Source organism: Leptodactylus fuscus, chromosome 3, assembly GCF_031893055.1.
Source record: "Leptodactylus fuscus isolate aLepFus1 chromosome 3, aLepFus1.hap2, whole genome shotgun sequence".
NCBI lineage: Eukaryota > Metazoa > Chordata > Amphibia > Anura > Leptodactylidae > Leptodactylus > Leptodactylus fuscus.
Genome location: NC_134267.1, coordinates 228,530,733 through 228,550,796, shown reverse-complemented (window position 1 = coordinate 228,550,796; position 20,064 = coordinate 228,530,733). Strand labels below are relative to the sequence as shown.

The 20,064-nt window shown below is 45.1% G+C and overlaps 1 protein-coding gene across 1 annotated transcript; it reads left to right on the top strand.

Annotated features, from left to right (window-relative positions):
- Positions 1-1,313: 1,313 nt before the first annotated feature.
- LOC142198312 (cytochrome P450 2K1-like) lies at positions 1,314-18,116 on the top strand. Its single transcript, XM_075269284.1, has 9 exons — positions 1,314-1,496; positions 1,727-1,889; positions 3,788-3,937; positions 5,458-5,618; positions 14,378-14,554; positions 15,815-15,956; positions 16,596-16,780; positions 17,117-17,258; positions 17,802-18,116. The coding sequence occupies exons 1-9, from the start codon at positions 1,314-1,316 to the stop codon at positions 17,978-17,980; spliced, it is 1,482 nt and encodes a 493-aa protein (XP_075125385.1). The 3' UTR covers positions 17,981-18,116.
- The last annotated feature ends 1,948 nt before the right edge of the window (positions 18,117-20,064 follow it).

Genomic DNA, 20,064 nt, shown 5'->3' with positions numbered 1-20,064 from the left:
GTGGCCCCAGAGGCTTTGACAGAGGTGCCAGGATAGGATAATGGCCATGATCAACATGATGTCAGTACTAGAAAGCACCTGGCCCTGCTTTGTTTCTAGACTGTGGCTGCGGATCTCAAAATATTTACCCAGTGGGACATGAAATCCAGGTATTGTCTCTGCCCATTATTGTTGCTCCGTGTGTTGAGGGTAGCGTGTGCCTTTGGCAACATAGACATTTACAAGGAAAGGTCCTCATGGTGGTATTAAGCATGGTCAGCTTTCTAAGAAAATAATGGCGGTTAGGTAATCTCCCCTGAGACTGCGTGCATGCCATCAAATGGCTAAACCACAGGGTCACAGGGCCTGGGACATTGCCCCTGATTTTTTTTAATAGGCCGTTACCTGCTGGAGTTGAGAAAATACATAAATACCAAAAGCTACAAACAGGGCTGCGTTAATACTCTGGGCCAATGTTGTTTATATGTTAAAAGTCAAGATAACCTCTGCTGCATCTGTACCACAGTTCATTATCTGTAATAAAGGCCATTTGGCTCCCCCCTTCTTAAACATTTGTAGCCTTGATTTGGAAGAAAACAAGCCGTGTGATTCTAATCCTGGAGAACCCTGTTAATTTTTTATTTTGTCAGTGAGGGTAGCAATAGAGATGAGTGAAGTACAGATGAGCGAACACTAAAATGTCTGAGGTTCGAAATCCGATTCGAACAGCCGCACACTGTTCGACTGTTTGAACGGATTTCAAACCCCATTATAGTCTATGGGGGGGAAATGCTCGTTTCAGGAGTACGCAAAATTCACGAGTGACGGTCGGGCTGGATTCTCCTTGAAGTCTTCTCCCAGCGCAGTGCCCCCGCGGCGTCTTCCGGCTGGAATTCACTCTGCCTAGGCATCGGGGCCTAGGCAGAGCCGACTGCGCATGCGCGGTCGTCTCTGCCCGGCCTGACGCCTGAGCAGAGCCGACTGCGCATGCGAGGGCATGCCCGCCGGATACCTAGGGCCGGATGCCTAGGCAGAGTGAATTCCAGCCAGAAGACGCCGCGGGGACGCTGCACGGAGAAGACTTCTAAAGGTAAGAGAAGAACCAGCGTTGATTGGCAGAACATATAGCATTCTGCCAATCAACGCTGGTTCTGCATCGAACCTTAAACTTCGAACAGCTAGTAGTGTTCGATCGAGTACGAGTATTTCGAATACCGTAGTATTCGATCGAACACTTACTCGATCGAACACTACTCGCTCATCTCTAGAGTGAAGGCGTTATTTATTACTTCCCTAAAATTTCCAATTTTTCCATTTCAGGACTGACGGGAACCATGTTCTCTATAGACCCCATCACGGTTCTTCTGCTTATTTTATTTTGCCTGTTTTTAATAAAGTTTTTCAATGAGTCAAAAGGCGATCTTCCCAAAAACTTCCCACCTGGACCCAAACCCTTACCAATCATTGGAAATATGCACATTATGGACATGAAGAGGCCTTACAAGACTTTCTTAGAGGTATTGTATGACCCTGATATGAGTATGTACTAATAGGCTATAAACATAAATACTAACTCTTCAGTTTAATGTTTTGAACTACAGATTTCTGTACAAGTTGCTCAAAAATTATCAATCTGCCAATGGGCCTGTATGGCAAATTCTTCCAAAAATATTTGTCCAATTGTTTTGGGACTTGTTTGTACAGATAGATTTGACCTGCGTATTATATATGTATTCTCCATTCACAGCTCTCTAAAAAATATGGTCCAGTATACAGTGTACATGTGGGAAGCCAGAAGATGGTTTTGCTGTGTGGATATGACACCGTGAAGGACGCTCTTGTCAACTATGCAGAAGACTTTTCTGAACGACCTTACGTCCCCATATTCCATGACTTATCAAAAGGATATGGTAATTTTTTTTATTTTTGGTCATTTAACTCTATTCGTTTTTGAAGCCGGACCTAGAGTTTCCATTTACCATTCCAGGATCATGTGGTTAGACCCTACAACGTCCTTTGAGTCCCACTGGCTCCTCCCTCCTCTTTCGTTTGCAAAGGTGCTACGGGGCTTGGTCCTAACAGCTCACCTGCAAACCAGAGAGGAGCTAAGAGTTTAAGTGACCCAGGGTTTGTGGTGCTGGTTCCAATTACACGACTCAGGGTCAAAAACCAGCTGGTAATCCCCAGGCCTAGCTTCAAATAGTTACCAGAAGAAGTCAGTTAAAGGGATTACTTATTTTACTATTGTTGGCCTACATGAGACTACCGCAGATCATCTGCACTGGGCAACATGGCTCACACTAAGATGCAACGCTCTCTCACCATTTCTATGGGGCAGCACTGCAGTACCTACGGTAAACATTACTAGAAGCCACTCTGTCTCAGTATAGATGACCTACAGGGGTTCAGAGTGGTGGATCCCTGTAGATCTAAGGATAGGCCATCTATAAATAAAAACTGGATAACCCCATTATTTTTCACTCCATGGAAAATTTCTTTAATTTCAAATCTAGGTCAATGACCAGAAGTAAGTTCCCAGACCAAATCTAGTATTACTTGAGCAGCACAAATCACAAAAGTTTCAAATTTTATATAAAGATGAAATTTTGGGAAAATTCAGAACACATTTGATTGATTTGCTTATTTCTCCTAGTCTTCTCATGACACACATATCTGGACATTTCCAATCAATAAAGGACACATCTGTAGTTTCCACATAAACCCAACTTGGTAATCTAATCACATGTGTTTATTGGTTGTTTATCATCAAAAAAATTTGTTCTATATAGGTTACAAAAAAACTTAACACAAAATTATCTTTTGTTTGTGTCTCCTGCAACATGAGAATGCATGGCCTCGTATCACAGAACACTTGTTGAAGTGCCACATCATTGACGCAAGGTACGATCATCTCTGAATTATTTCCAATGAGAAGTTTTATCATTACTATAGAGAAATATTCCCTATTTGCTAGATTTGTGCTCTGACAATAAGGTTAAAGCTTGCCTAAACTTTCAAACAACTTTATTTTTTTGGTATTTTAAAATTAACTTGGTTATTATATAATTATATAATTAATTTGGTAACTTTAAAATTTTTGGTATCAATACTTATAGTAAAACCTACAACATAGAACAGTGCTTCTGGTGACATATGAAGGATGGGGGTTTCAGCTTTCATATGCCACCAAGATCACAGTTTCACGTGTATTCCTTAAATCTATACAGAATTTCATATCCCAACCCTATAAAGGGGAAATTCTCCCTACCTGCCTAACCAGGCAGCTGCCAACTAATGTCTTGCACAGACATGCACCATGTTGAATTTGAGGCTAGAGCACCCGACGGCACAAATCTGCCTCCTTAAATAGAAGGTGGGACCGATCATCCAGCCCGGGTGCTAAAGTCAGATGCCGATAGGCTGACACAAGTGTCAGTCAGCAGACCGACTACAAAGGTATTAACACCGTGCATTCTGGACTGAACAGCCAAAGCGGAAGAGGCTGTGACCCCGATACCATGGTTGCACCTGCTGCACAATCCTAACACATGGACCCTTTGCTGGGTCCCCCATCAATCATGTGTAATCTAAAAAAAACTTAGCAGTAAGTTCTCACTTTTCCTGCAGCGCCACCACAAAGGTAATTTGGTATTACACCGTGTCCATTTACATCTATAGGTGTTCTGTATAGAACAGATGATGTGTGATGTCACCCAAAGTTTGGATAGTTTTTAGGTCATTTTTGCCTGGTAAATGATCCAGTGTTATAAATTTTATGTATTTACTTTGTCAACAGGTTTCTTTTCAGGTATTCTTTTTTCTCATGGAGAGAACTGGAAAGTGATGAGAAGATTTACATTATCAACATTAAGAGATCTGGGGATGGGGAGGAAAACCATAGAAAATAGGATAAGTGAAGAATGTGACTCCTTAGTGAAGAAGTTTCAATCCTATGGAGGTTAGTGATGTGGTTTTCTCCTTTTTTACAAGATGAATCATAATAAATGATCATAACCATTTAGTGTAGGATGGAGGTTCTCAACCTGCGGAAACCTAGGGGTCATTTCCTGCAGTCCCACAGCTACAAAACACTGATATGTATCACATGCGGTACTGCATGCAGGTTCCCATTGACCAGGATGGATGCCCACTGTTAGGACTGTGCGTAAGGTATCACAGTCACAGCCTGTTCCACTGTAACTGCTCAGTCCAGCATGCATGGTAATGTTAATCCCCTTGCAGCCAATGGGCGTGGTCGGTCTGCTGACTGACAGTGGTGTCAACCTATCAGCACATGACTTGGGCACATGGGCTGGATGATCAGGCCCGCCTTCCCTCCATTTAAGTAGGCAGGTTTAGGCCGTCTGGTGCTCTAGCCTCAAATACCAAATGTGCTGTGCCCCTGTGTGTGGCCCACTGTTATATGTTGTATCTTATATGTTTGTAGAAGTGGGTCTTCCTTCTGAAATTGAAGCTATTTAGTTTAGAACATATTTCACACAGGCTGTCAGCTGAAGAGGGTGCGCCCAGTAATGTAACTGGGAGTACACAGTAAGCAGGTTGCTACCTGTGGTGCTCCTCAGCAGGTGGCTGTGGTGGGTGCAGCCCAGTAAGCTACTAGGAGCACATGGTCAAGTTTGTGTTAGTCTTGCAGTGCAGTAACTGCAAGACTTTATGATTCATTAGCGGCTGCTCTGTACTGCAAGAAGCAGCTTCTCTGTGAAGTAACAGGGAGCACTCAGTTGGTGGTGTAGTCCGGCAGTGAAGTTATCTGTCGCGCCTTGTTCACAGCAGGGTGCACTACGGTTCAGAGTCCAGTGGGCTCCGCAGGATATTTATTATTTAGTTTTTTTTTTTTTTTTTTTTTTTTTTAAATATATCCTGCTGATTGTAGCACCAGCACATAACCACAGGCACCATCCTTATTTTAGGAGCACAATAGGCTTTTCCATAAGTACTGATGGAGATGCTTATTTTAATTAGTGGAGCCCTGGGAGCAAGTGGTAAGTGGCATTCATCACTGACCATTCTGCACTATGTAACACCAGCACATAACCACTGGCACCATGATGCTAATAGTGACCAATAATGACACCCAACCTCCCTACCTTCCTCCACTGGGTTACTGCAAATATGTGGCCATTTAATTCATTCGTGTTGTGAACTGCAGCCTGCCAACCTGAGTTTTTCCTAATATGTTTCGTTAGCTTAATGAAACATTGAAGTCCTTAACTAAATCCATGCCCAGGTAAGGGTGGAGACATTTGTAGCAAAAATCAGTATCTAGCCATTAAATGAGCTGTACACATTCACATGTTGTCCCCGACGATATGTGGGAACCCTCGGAGGAAACTTGGAACTTGGGTTTTAAAAACTAAACAACCTCCTTCAGACCTATAAAGGCAATGATTATGGAAAGAGTGTTTGACGATTTATTAACCCTGTATATATCTTTTATACTTTCCATAAAATTGCCAGGAAAACCTTTTGAGAACACCATGATAATGAACGCAGCCGTAGCCAATATCATCGTCTCCATATTACTCGGCCATCGCTTTGACTATGATGATCCCGTGATTTTAAGGTTATTGAGTTTAATAAATGAAAACATAAGACTGGCGGGATCCCCAATGGTGACGGTAAGTTATTTTACATTACCCTATGATATACTTATACACAGTAAAGAGACTGACCATGCTGTTCTCGGACATTTTTTTTTCTGTTTTTGTTTTTATTTTCCAGAATACAGGGATTGTTTCATACGCAATGTTTCAAATATATGAAATAGTTCAAAAATATAGTTTACGATTTAAACAGCCAACAGATCATGACACTAGTAGTTGGAACACTGTGTCACTCCACAGAAAAGATTGGATTGAGTGCTCACCACAAGACCTCAAAGCTCCAAAGGGTCCATTCACACTAAGGAAAGTAGTGAGGATTCTAGTAGTGAGGATTTTTTACCGTACAAATTCTGGCGCTGATTCTGTGCGGATTTGCGCCAGAATTCCAGCGCCATTTTCCTCCTTCTGAATAGACCCTCAGCCACTCACCATCAGATCCCAGATTCTGGATTTGTCTCAAATTCATACAATCCCAGTCCATAGTAGTCCAGGTTTCTTGTTCACGACACTACTGAAAACAATGGCAATGGTGGGTGGTTGTCAATGGCAGGACAACTAATAGGTAGAGATGAGCGAACACTAAAATGTTCGAGGTTCGAAATTCAAATCGAACAGCCGCTCACTGTTCGTGTGTTCGAACGGGTTTCGAACCCCATTATAGTCTATGGGGAACATATACTCGTTAAGGGGGAAACCCAAATCCGTGTCTGGAGGGTCACCAAGTCCACTATGACACCCCAGGAAATGATGCCAACACCTCTGGAATGACACTGGGACAGCAGGGGAAGCATGTCTGGGGGCAACTAACACACCAAAGACCCTCTATTACCCCAACATCACAGCCTAACAACTACACACTTTACACACTCAATACCACCTCTCTGACAGTAGGAAAACACCTTGAAACATGTGTATTTGGCAGTTGCAGTGAGGAGAGCTTGTCACCAGCAGTGAATTTGGCCCTTGTAGTAAGTTGAGGTTGGCACCAACATTTGTTTTGAAAATCAGGGTGGATTGAGCCTCTAACCAGCAGAGTTGGGGCAAATTCATGGTGGAGGGAGCCTCTAAAAACCCCAGTTTGGACCAATTCATGGTGGAGGGAGCCTCTAAAAACCCCAGTTTGGACCAATTCATGGTGGAGGGAGCCTCTAAAAACCCCAGTTTGGACCAATTCATGGTGGAGGGAGCCTCTAAAAACCCCAGTTTGGACCAATTCATGGTGGAGGGAGCCTCTAACCAGCCCAGTTTGGGCAAATTCATGGTGGAGGGAGCCTCTAACCAGCCCAGTTTGGGCAAATTCATGGTGGAGGGAGCCTCTAAAAACCCCAGTTTGGACCAATTCATGGTGGAGGGAGCCTCTAAAACCCCCCAGTTTGGACCAATTCATGGTGGAGGGAGCCTCTAAAAACCTCCATTTGGACCAATTCATGGTGGAGGGAGCCTCTAAAACCCCCAGTTTGGACCAATTCATGGTGGAGGGAGCCTCTAAAAACCCCAGTTTGGACCAATTCATGGTGGAGGGAGCCTCTAAAAACCCCCGTTTGGACCAATTCATGGTGGAGGGAGCCTCTAAAAACCCCAGTTTGGACCAATTCATGGTGGAGGGAGCCTCTAAAAACCCCAGTTTGGACCAATTCATGGTGGAGGGAGCCTCTAACCAGCCCAGTTTGGGCAAATGCATGGTGGAGGGAGCCTCTAAAAACCCCAGTTTGGACCAATTCATGCTGGAGGGAGCCTCTAACCAGCCCAGTTTGGGCAAATTCATGGTGGAGGGAGCCTCTAAAAACCCCAGTTTGGACCAATTCATGGTGGAGGGAGCCTCTAAAAACCCCAGTTTGGACCAATTCATGATGGAGGGAGCCTCCAAACAGCCCAGTTTGGGCAAATTCATGGTGGAGGGAGCCTCTAAAAACCCCAGTTTGGACCAATTCATGGTGGAGGGAGCCTCTAAAAACCCCAGTTTGGACCAATTCATGCTGGAGGGAGCCTCTAACCAGCCCAGTTTGGGCAAATTCATGGTGGAGGGAGCCTCTAAAAACCCCAGTTTGGACCAATTCATGGTGGAGGGAGCCTCTAAAAACCCCAGTTTGGACCAATTCATGATGGAGGGAGCCTCTAAACAGCCCAGTTTGGGCAAATTCATGGTGGAGGGAGCCTCTAAAAACCCCAGTTTGGACCAATTCATGGTGGAGGGAGCCTCTAAAAACCCCAGTTTGGACCAATTCATGGTGGAGGGAGCCTCTAACCAGCCCAGTTTGGACCAATTCATGGTGGAGGGAGCCTCTAAAAACCCCAGTTTGGACCAATTCATGATGGAGGGAGCCTCTAAAAACCCCAGTTTGGACCAATTCATGATGGAGGGAGCCTCTAAACAGCCCAGTTTGGACCAATTCATGGTGGAGGGAGCCTCTAAAAACCCCAGTTTGGACCAATTCATGGTGGAGGGAGCCTCTAACCAGCCCAGTTTGGGCAAATTCATGGTGGAGGGAGCCTCTAAAAACCCCAGTTTGGGCAAATTCATGGTGGAGGGAGCCTCTAAAAACCGCAGTTTGGACCAATTCATGGTGGAGGGAGCCTCTAAAAACCCCAGTTTGGACCAATTCATGGTGGAGGGAGCCTCTAACCAGCAGAGTTGGGGGAAATCAGGATGGAGGGAGCCTAGTGTTAGCAGAATTGTGCAACGCTTATGGTGGATGAGTATGAGGATGCGGAGGAATTGGAGAGGTTGAGTACAGACATGGAGTTTCATGTTGGGGTGCTTTACACAGGTGGGCACAAAAATGAAGGCTCTATCCAGTGGTGGTTCATTTTTATCAAAGTGAGCCGGTCGGCACTCTCAGCTGACAGACGGGTGCGCTTGTCAGTGATGATGCCACCGGCTGCACTGAACACCCTCTCAGATAGGACGCTGGCGGCAGGACAGGACAGCACCTCCAAGGCATATAGGGCAAGTTCAAGCCACAGGTCCAACTTCGACACCCAATACGTGTAGGGCGCAGAGGGGTCGGAGAGGACAGGGCTGTGGTCGGAAAGGTATTCCCGCAACATGCGCCTATACTTCTCACGCCTGGTGACACTAGGACCCTCCGTGGCGGCACCTTGGCGAGGGGGTGCCATCAAGGTGTCCCAGACCTTAGACAGTGTGCCCCTCGTTTGTGTGGACCGGTGAGAACTTGGTCGCCTACTGGAGGAACTGCCCTCCCTGCCGCCAACGTCACATGCTGGAAACATCTCCATCATATTCTGCACCAATTGCTTGTGGCAAGCATTGATGCGATTGGCCCTCCCCTCTACCGGAATAAAAGACGAGATGTTGTTTTTATACCGGGGGTCAAGGATAGCAAAGATCCAGTACTGGTTGTCCTCCATGATTTTGACAATACGCTTGTCGGTTGTAAAGCACCCCAACATGAACTCAGCCATGTCTGCCACAGTGTTAGTTGGCATGACTCCTCTGGCCCCACCGGAAAGTTCAATCTCCATTTCCTCCTCATCCTCCATGTCTACCCATCCGCGCTGCAACAATGGGACAATTCGAAGTTGCCCGGAAGCCTCCTGTATCACCATCACATCATCGGACAACTCTTCTTCCTCCTCCTCCTCCTCCTCCTCCATTAAACGCAGTGAAGCGGACAGATGTGTGGACCTACTCTCCAGCTGTGACGGATCGGATGCTATCCCTAACTCCTCTGTGTGATCTGAGTTATCCCTGATGTCAATCAGGGATTCTCTCAGAACACACAAGAGCGGGATTGTAAGGCTCACCATCGCATCCTCAGAGCTCACCCTCCTTGTGGACTCCTCAAAGACCCGTAGGATGTCACAAAGGTCTCTCATCCATGGCCACTCATGGATGTGAAACTGAGGCAGCTGACTTTGTGGCACCCTAGGGTTTTGTAGCTGGTATTCCATCAAAGGTCTCTGCTGCTCAACCACTCTATTCAACATCTGAAACGTTGAGTTCCAGCGTGTGGGGACGTCGCACAAAAGCCGGTGTTGTGGCACATGCAGGCGTTGCTGGAGAGATTTTAAGCTAGCAGCGGCTACTGTCGACTTGCGAAAGTGGGCGCACATGCGCCGCACTTTCACCAGTAGCTCTGGAACATTGGGGTAGCTCTTTAGGAAACGTTGCACCACTAGGTTGAAGACGTGGGCCAGGCATGGAACATGTTGGAGTCCGGCAAGCTCCAGAGCTGCTACCAGGTTCCGGCCGTTATCACAAACGACCATGCCTGGGCCCAGGTGCAGCGGCTCAAACCATATTGCCGTCTCATCGAGGAGGGCATCCCTCACCTCGGAGGCAGTGTGCTGTCTGTCCCCCAAGCTGATCAGCTTCAGCACAGCCTGCTGACGTCTACCAACGCCAGTGCTGCAACGTTTCCAACTCGTAGCTGGGGTCAATCTAACAGCGGAGGAGGAGGCGGTGGCGGAGGAGGAGGCGGTGGCGGAGGAGGAGGCGGTAGAGGAGGAGGAGGAGGGGGGTGTTCTTCTCGTGTCCCTGCCAGGAATGTTAGGCGGGGAGACGAGGTACACCGGGCCAGTTTGGGAAGCAGTCCCAGCCTCAACTACATTCACCCAGTGTGCCGTCAGTGAAATGTAGCGTCCCTGTCCGCATGCACTTGTCCACGCGTCGGTGGTCAAGTGGACCTTTGTGCAAAGCGCGGAACTAAGGGCCCGCCTGATGTTGAGTGACACGTGCTGGTGCAAGGCGGGGACGGCACACCGGGAGAAGTAGTGACGGCTAGGGACGGCATAGCGAGGTGCCGCAGTTGCCATCAGGTCCAGGAAGGCGGGAGTTTCAACAAGCCGGAACGCCAACATCTCCTGGGCCAGCAGTTTAGCGATGTTGGCGTTCAAGGCTTGCGCGTGTGGGTGGTTAGCAGTGTATTTCTGCCGCCGCTCCAATGTCTGAGAGATGGTGGGTTGTTGTAAAGAAGCGCCTGATGGTGCCTTTGATGGTGCAGGAGAAGGAGATAAGACAGGAACAGGGAGGATGAGGGAGAAGTCAACAAAGTGGCGGAGGCAGATGAAGTGGTGTCCTGGCTCGTCCTCTGGAGTGCATCGCCAGCACAGTCAGCAGTGGCAGTGGCAGAGGCAGAGGCAGTGGCAGAGGCAGTGGCAGTGGCGTGAACGGCAGGCGGCCTTTGTCCTGCCGTTGCTGCCTGCCACTGATTCCAGTGCTTGGATTCCAAATGACGGCGTATTGAAGTGGTGGACAGGTTGCTCTTCTCAGAGCCCCTAATCAATTTCGAGAGGCAAATTGTGCAGACAACACTATATCTGTCCTCGGCGCATTCCTTGAAAAAACTCCACACCTTCGAGAAACGTGCCCTCGAGGTGGGAGTTTTTCGGGGCTGGGTACGAACTGGAACATCTTGGGAGATTCCGGGTGTGGCCTGGCTTCGCCTAAGCTGCTGACCTCTGCCTCTGCCTCTAGCTACCCGTTTTGGTGCTGCACTTGCCTCAACATCCACACTACTTTCCCCGCTTGACATCCCCCCTGTCCAGGTCGGGTCAGTGTCCTCATCATCCACCACTTCCTCTTCCAACTCCTGTCTCATCTCCTCCTCCCGCACAATGCACCGGTCAACTGGATGCCCTGACGGCAACTGCGTCACATCATCGTCGATGAGGGTGGGTTGCTGGTCATCCACCACCAAATCGAACGGAGATGGAGGAGACTCTAGTGTTTGAGCATCTGGACACAGATGCTCCTCTGTTAGGTTCGTGGAATCGTGACGTGGAGAGGCAGGTTGAGGGACAATGAAAGGAGCGGAGAACAGCTCTGGGGAGCAGGGACAGTTGGGGTTATTGTTCTGTGAAGCTTGGGAATTTTGGGAGGAAGGAGGACAAGACTGTTGGGTAATAGGAGGAGAGGAGGCAGAGTCTGACTGGCTGCTGGACAATGTGCTGTAAGCGTTCTCTGACAGCCATTGCAAGACCTGTTCCTGGTTCTCGGGCCTACTAAGGTTTGTACCCTGCAGTTTAGTTAATGTGGCAAGCAACCCTGGCACTGTGGAGTGGCGCAATGCTTGCTGCCCCACAGGAGTAGGCACGGGACGCTTCACTGCTACCTTGCTCCCCAGAACCATTCCCCCGACCTCGCCCACGGCCTCGTCCACGTCCCTTTCCGGGAGCCTTGCGCATTTTGAATTCCCAGTTAGAAATTGGCACTATATACCAGTAGCAAAAATTGTGGGTGCACGTAACCCCAATATATTCTTTGAATTCCCAGTCAGACAATGGCACTATATACCAGTAGTAAAAATTGTGGGTGCACGTAACCCCAATATATTCTTTGAATTCCCAGTCAGACAATGGCACTGTATACCAGTAGTAAAAATTGTGGGTGCACGTAACCCCAATATATTCTTTGAATTCCCAGTCAGACAATGGCACTATATACCAGTAGCAAGAAATGAGGGTATTTATAACCCCAATATATTCTTTGAATTCCCAGTCAGACAATGGCACTGTATACCAGTAGTAAAAATTGTGGGTGCACGTAACCCCAATATATTCTTTGAATTACCAGTCAGAAACTGGCACTATATGGCAGTAGCAAGAAATGAGGGTATTTATAACCCCAATATATTCTTTGAATTCCCAGTCAGACAATGGCACTGTATACCAGTAGTAAAAATTGTGGGTGCACGTAACCCCAATATATTCTTTGAATTACCAGTCAGAAACTGGCACTATATGGCAGTAGCAAGAAATGAGGGTATTTGTAACCCCAATATATTCTTTGAATTCCCAGTCAGAAACTGGCACTGTATACCAGTAGTAAAAATTGTGGGTGCACGTAACCCCAATATATTCTTTGAATTCCCAGTCAGACAATGGCACTATATACCAGTAGCAAGAAATGAGGGTATTTATAACCCCAATATATTCTTTGAATTCCCAGTCAGACAATGGCACTGTATACCAGTAGTAAAAATTGTGGGTGCACGTAACCCCAATATATTCTTTGAATTACCAGTCAGAAACTGGCACTATATGGCAGTAGCAAGAAATGAGGGTATTTGTAACCCCAATATATTCTTTGAATTCCCAGTCAGAAACTGGCACTGTATACCAGTAGTAAAAATTGTGGGTGCACGTAACCCCAATATATTCTTTGAATTACCAGTCAGACAATGGCACTATATACCAGTAGCAAAAATTGTGGGTGTATATAGCCCCAATTCTATTGCTAGGGGACTTGCAGGGTATTTCTGAGGTGAAGGTGGGGGGGCACACCGTTGGAACGGTGATTTGGGGTGTATATATGGGGTATACGGGAATACACTGTCAGTGTGTTCCATTCAGGATCCTGGGAAAGCTGGGTTGCGGCGATTGAGCCCGTCAGTGCCACGTTACACTGACAAGCTTCTCCCTGGAATTGAAGTTATATGTAAGCCCAATATATTCTTTGAATTCCCAGTCAGACAATGGCACTATATGGCAGTAGCAAAAATAGTGGGTGTATATAGCCCCAATTCTATTGCTAGGGGACTTGCAGGGTATTTCTGGGGTGAAGGTGGGGGGGCACACCGTTGGAACGGGTATCGGGGGTATATATCGGGTATACGGGAATACACTGACAGTGTATTCCATTCAGGATCCTGGGAAAGCTGGGTTGCGGCGATTGAGCCCGTCAGTGCCACGTTACACTGACAAGCTTCTCCCTGGAATTTAGCTCTTATAAGAGCTGTTGGTTGTCTTCTCCTTCCTATCCTAGCCTGTCCCTGCCTACCCAGAATCTAAGCCCTAGCTAGCTGGACGGAAACCTCCGTCCTCGGTGAATTGCAAGCTCAGAATGACGCGAACCTGGGCGGCGCTGTTCTTTTAAATTAGAGGTCACATGTTTTCGGCAGCCAATGGGTTTTGCCTACTTTTCTCAACGTCACCGGTGTCGTAGTTCCTGTCCCACCTACCCTGCGCTGTTATTGGAGCAAAAAAGGCGCCAGGGAAGGTGGGAGGGGAATCGAGTAATGGCGCACTTTATCACGCGGTGTTCGATTCGATTCGAACATGCCGAACAGCCTAATATCCGATCGAACATGAGTTCGATAGAACACTGTTCGCTCATCTCTACTTACTATGTTCCTCACAGTGGAATCTGACAGGTTAAATCTCTGAGACAAGTTTTTGTATCCTTCCCCTGAGCAACTATGTTGAACAATCTTTGATTTCAGATCATTTGAGAGCGGGCTGTCCATGCTCGTCGACCATTAAACGTAACTGAACTTGAATTGTTTTGTAAAGAGGAATGGTCCAAAATCCCTTCATCCAGGATCCAGGAACTGATTAAAAGCTACAGGAAGCGACTAGAGACTGTTATCTTTGCAAAAGGAGGAGCTACTAAATATTAATGTCACTTTTCTGTTGAGGTGCCCATACTTTTGCACTGGTCAAATTTTGGTTTAATGCATATTGCACATTTTCTGTTAGTACAATAAACCTCATTTCAATCCTGAAATATTAATGTGTCCATCAGTTATTAGATATATCAAACTGAAATGGCTGCTGCAAACACCAAAATATTTAGAACTAAAAATTATTATGATTAATAGGAGTGGCCAAACTTTTTCATAGGACTGTAGGTAATTTGGATTTCGTACCATATGCATGGTCACTCTGTGTGTCCCCATAGTTCCTACGGCACCTGTTATTTGCCAATGCCCATTTTATTTATCACTGTCTACGAAAAACAAAACATAATAAAAATCATTAACAAGAAGATTGATCGTAGGAAATAGCTGATTCATTCTTTTTATCTTCTGCAGTTATATAATACCTTCCACTCTCTCGTTCGCTGGTTACCAGGAGGTCACAAAAAAGTGAATAAAAATGCTGCAGAGACCCAAAAATTTATTAGAGAGACCTTCACAAAGTTCAAGGAACATCTAGACGTAAATGATCAGAGGACTCTCATTGACGCATTTTTCATCAAGCAGCAAGAGGTATGGTACATGGGAAATTCTAAGTAGTGAGAGGGTGCTAACATAGTAACAAAGGTAACGATAAGTTGGGTGATATGTTTGGAGTTATGGTTCACATTGAAAATAAAATATGGTAGGTCATCTGCAGAACACAGCAGAATTTTTTGGGTTTTATATTAATTTTACCATCCATCACAAACCAATCAGGGTCCATTACATTGAGGTTTTTCCATTGTTTTATAAGTATTTTTTGCTTTTGGTGATGTGTGGCATATGACTCATGATCTTAACATTAAATACAGCAGAGTCTGTAATGGTCAACATTTAGGTACAGGGTCATAATTACCACCATAGGACTATATCAGCATCCCCATTGACCCCCTCTTTTTTATTGGCTAGTTTACTCCAGTAGATAATGGCCAATATTCACTTACCAATCCTGCTCCTGCCCCAAAACTCCTCTATTTTGCCTCCAGAGGTGGTGCCAGACCAGTATATTGTGTGGGGCACTTTTGGGGGCACGTACTGTGTGGGAATCAGTATGAGGGGCACTTACTATTTAGGGTACATTTTAACCCTGCTGTTCTGTTCCGTCAAAAATGACCGGAACATTTTATATGTGTACAGTAGAACCGAACAGAACAGCAGGGTTAAGGACACTTACCAAGTTTGGACCAGTATGGGGGCACTTAGTGTATAGCTGCTTATAAAGGGGGCCCTTACGTTATAGAAGTTTGTAAAGGGTACAGAATACTGCATAGAGGCCAGTAAAGGTACTGTATGAGAGCTAATATAGGTCAATATACCATGCGGGGGGGGGGGGGGGGGTTAGTAAAGTGGGCATTTGTACTATGTTGCGGTTGGGTGGAGGCCTCAGTCAAAAGCTTACACAGTTACATAGTAGATGAAATTGGATGAAGACATAAGTCCATCAAGTCCAACCTATAACTCTACAGTGTTGATCCAGAGGAAGGCAAAAAAAACCATGAGGCTTATGCCAATTGCCCCATTTCAGGGAAAAATTCCTTCCTGACTCCAATCTGGCAGTCAGTATAAAAACTCTGGATCAACGTGTTCTTAAAATCTAGAGTCCAGAGTTTGCGAAGTCTTTACAAGTTACATGTCTGATCTAGGGAGTATCTGTAAATTGACAATATGAAGTTATAGACTGGATTAAGACAAGACTGCCATTCTACAGATTGAAGGATTTTGTAGTACTTTTAGTAGGAAACCTAGAACTAATTTTGTTAACCATTGACATTTTTGTGGCAATTATTTCAGGAAAAATCTGAATTTGCGTCCTATTTCCATGATCAAAATTTAACAATGCTCATCAGCAACTTGTTCGCTGCAGGAATGGAGACAACCTCAACCACGTTACGATGGGGTCTTCTTCTAATGATGAAATATCCAGAAATACAAAGTAAGGAACTACAAATTACTTAAAAGTAGTTACATTTTCTTTAAGAAAATCTGAACCTTTTATTCCAGAACTGATTGGTTGTTTTTTTACAAAGAGAAGCCATTCTCACTTATCAATGATTGTGGATAATGGAGGGTAAGAGAACAATAGTGATTGCAAGTCAAGCATTTCATATTTTGGTGGGGCGAGCCCCCAGTCCAGTTTTGCCATGTGACCCCTTTGTTATATCTTCCAAGAAATATAAAATTGTTTTATGTAAAAGTTACAAGGTTCGTCCTTGGATTATAATGAAAGGTAAGATCTCTATTATAAAGTTGAAGGCAGATAACACAGGATCTACCATTGGCAATAGGTGATGTAGACAGCTCCGATCCTCCTCCTTGTCACCTACATGTCATAGAGCATGCCTGTTACATTTTTCTAATAAAGTGCATCAATAGCCGATGGTCCGGCAACTCCAAAAAAACATGGCTCCACCATAATAGTGTAACCCTAAATTTTAGAAACTTTTGCGTTCTCAAACCCAAAATGATCTATTGTTGAATCAGTAAAATATATAGTTTGATGTTGAAATCAGTGATAATAAAATTCTACTGTTGACACCAAAACAAATTGGTTTCTTTTTCATCCTGATGATAGAAAATGTTCATAATGAAATTGAAAAAGTTATCGGATCATCGGAACCTCGATCAGAGCATCGGATGAAAATGCCCTACACAGACGCCGTCATTCATGAGGTCCAAAGATTTGCCAACATAGTCCCGACTAACCTCCCCCATGCCACCGCCCAGGATGTCACATTCAGAGGTTATTTCATACCAAAAGTAAGTCAAATATGGAAAACTCTGGCTAGATAATGGGGAACCTCTGACCCCTGTTCACCATTTCAGGCTTATATGGAGCCTTCTTCATTGAAGTTTATAAAGTGACTAGAGAGAGACTTCAGTGGACAGGTGGGGCCCTCCACTGATGAAGAATCCAGAGGTTGGCACATATAGAGTATTCAGGGTGTGTCCTGTAAACATGAATAAGGGAATAAAATAACTTTTTCAATAATTCTGTAAAATAATTTTTCCATTTCATGTCTGTATACCAGTGGAGATTTTAGTGTAATTTGTATTCATGTAGGGGGTCACAATCTTGATGGAGTTATTTTTCAGGGCACCTATGTCGTACCCCTATTGACCTCCGTACTCCGAGATGAAGCCTACTTTGAGAAACCAGATGAGTTTTACCCACAGCATTTCCTTGACTCCGAGGGAAATTTCAAGAAGAGTGAAGCCTTCTTGCCATTTTCAGCAGGTAATTTTATATAATTATAATGGCAAAAAATTTCCACTAAACCAAGGTAGAAATATGGACTAAGATGGAGGGTGAATGGCGACAAACAGCTCAAAGAAGCTTTCTATACTGGTTTTGGCAACAAAACATGTGAAAATAAATTCATAACAGTCGTGAAGCCATATCATTTATCGGGATAAAAAGTAGCCTATATTTTAATGGAGGTTACAATCTATCTATGGGCCAAATTTTATTCAAATCCCTTCAGCTGTTTTTGCATGACTGAGGAACAAACATCCAAACACGCAAACTTTCACATTTGTAATAGTAGGAGTAGGATAGGATTCTCTTAGGCTAGCTAAACCCTTCAAAGGCTGAAAAAGACTGCACAATTACTGGATGGCAGCACATAGACACGTATAGCATGTCGCTTTGTGAGGAAATATCATGAAACAATTTGCAGTGAGTTAAGCTTGTTTCAAGGTTGTTGTTGTTGTCATCGTCGTCTATGTCGATGTTGTTCTTCCTCCTCCATTTCTGCAGTTTTTTTTCTCTTTTCTCCAGGTAAGAGAAGTTGTGCTGGAGAAAACTTGGCCAAGGTGGAGCTCTTCCTCTTCTTTACAAGTTTGCTGCAGAACTTTACATTCCAGGCTGTGCCAGGCGCTGAGCTGGACCTAACCCCAGCAGTTGGGTTCACAACACCGCCTATGCCACATTTGATTCATGCCATTCCTCGCACCTAAGAACAAGACTACAGGAACTCAGTAGATGAGCCAATGAAGAGATGTTCTTATGGAGCCATTTTTGTTGTAAATTCAGTCTAATGGTCCTTGTCATTGTTCTACCCAAGATGGAGAGCCAAGCCTGGAGGCCATTGCTTTAGACCATTACTTGCAAGTGATCTTAAACCAATTGGTCTGATATTATATTTTAGTTTTGTTAGTTTCTAATTACAAAATTAAAGATTTATTTATTTTGTTTTTGTGACCTTATTTATGTCTCTGAGCCTTGACTTCCACTGTTATTGCCATATTAGCTGGTGACATCTACAGTGTCTCTACCATATACACTAATCCTGGAACCAGGATGAGTCTGCATGACTCGGAATACAGCGAATGAGCCATAAAGACGGAACTAAAAGGAAAGCACTTGTGTACTGTATAGTATCTGTGGGTGGACTGCCACTTTTTGTTGGTGTAAAGTGCGTGTTGAATTATCATGGTGGAAATCTGACTCTGACATGGTTGTGGATATCAGTTCCAAGCTATCAGCTCTTTCACACTGCGGTTAAGAAGCTCTGCTCTGCTAGATGAAGAGGCCTAAGTAGTCTTGAAAGCTTGCAATCAATTAAAAAAGGTATCAACTACTGAAGGCTCTCAATTTGTAATATTTTATTTCCACTAGCTAATATGGTACAAAGATATTTTTTTCTTATATAGAATTCTTACCAATCGCTATTATATAAGCAGTACAGTAAAATGACTAGGGAAAACAAACAAGATAGGGTACAGAATAAAGCAAGGCAAGGAGGAAACGCTAATTGGTGGAAACATAGGCACTAAATTGTTGATTACTTAGCTTATTAATCTTAGTCTCAGGAGGATATCACAACTGAGACTGACCGCAGGGCCTTTCTGGACCATGTCTTCTCCATCTCCACTGACAAAGATCCCTAGTAGTGATTTAATACTAGTTGAGAGATATTTCTCCTAGTCTGACTCCTTCCCCCTCTTTTTGATGAGTTGGATGAGAACAGTCAGCATTTTTTTTGTAAGTAGAGGAGGCATAGGTGAAAGTGAAAATTACTGTTGGTGATGCAGATAGTAGTAATAGAGGGTGTAGTCCTGCTAGTAGGAACACTTAAGGGAAATCTTGAGGTTGAAATTATGAAGGAGTGCAAGAATCCCATGGCCTTGAAGGGAAGATGTTTGCGGATGATGATTGTTTTGCAGAAGGTAATGGTAACAATTCAAGCCAATGCGCAGCCACAACATCCAAAAAGTCTGTTCAGAGCAGACCAATGGAAATCTCAGGAAGTGGGGGCTTTAGTGGTGGCAGTGGCGACTATATGCTGTTAGGGGGGTGGTCAGGGCTGGCAAGGATTGATCACTATATGTATGAACTGTATGTTTGGGGGGGTTCCCTGAGGTTCTGCTCCACCCTCTGATGTTTTCTCTCTGGCTTACTGTGTGAGTGTCTGTGTAGTGGTATTTGTTGGTGTGTGGGGGTTCTGTGTGTTAGGATGGGGTCCCACAGGTTTTCCTTCCGGCGCACAGCGCCATCTGCGGGTCAATCCAACTCTCGCCCTTGGCATCAGACAGTGAGGTGTGTGGAGTCCAAGTCCAACTTTCTCCCTACTGAGCATGCCCAGGCTTTCTGGAGGCAATCAGAGGCTAACTCCCATTCTTCCCCTACTGAGCATGCTCAGACCTTTTGAAACCGCTCGGAGGCTGTCCCATTTTGCCCATACTGAGCATGTGCGGTGAAGTTATCGCCACCGCCCCGTGGGCGGGGACTTGCATTTTTATAGTGTGAGTTGACGCCTGCCGGGTGCTCACACTTTGAATAACATTCCTGTAAGGTAGGAGTTCAGGGCTAGGTTCCAGTGTAGGCAGGTTGCCAGATAAGGTGTCCAGGATTGGATATCTTGGCCTACCAGGGCACTGCCGTTAGGGACCCTGAAAGCCTATTGAACCGTCTAGTTACATGGTAGCTCCTAGCTGTGGTGGAGCCCTTTGTGTTACTGGCCAGAGGTGACGTTTAACCCCTGGCAACCTTTACCGTGTAGCAGGGTGAAGCAGTTGCTAGTACCTATCCCTCTGCTGTA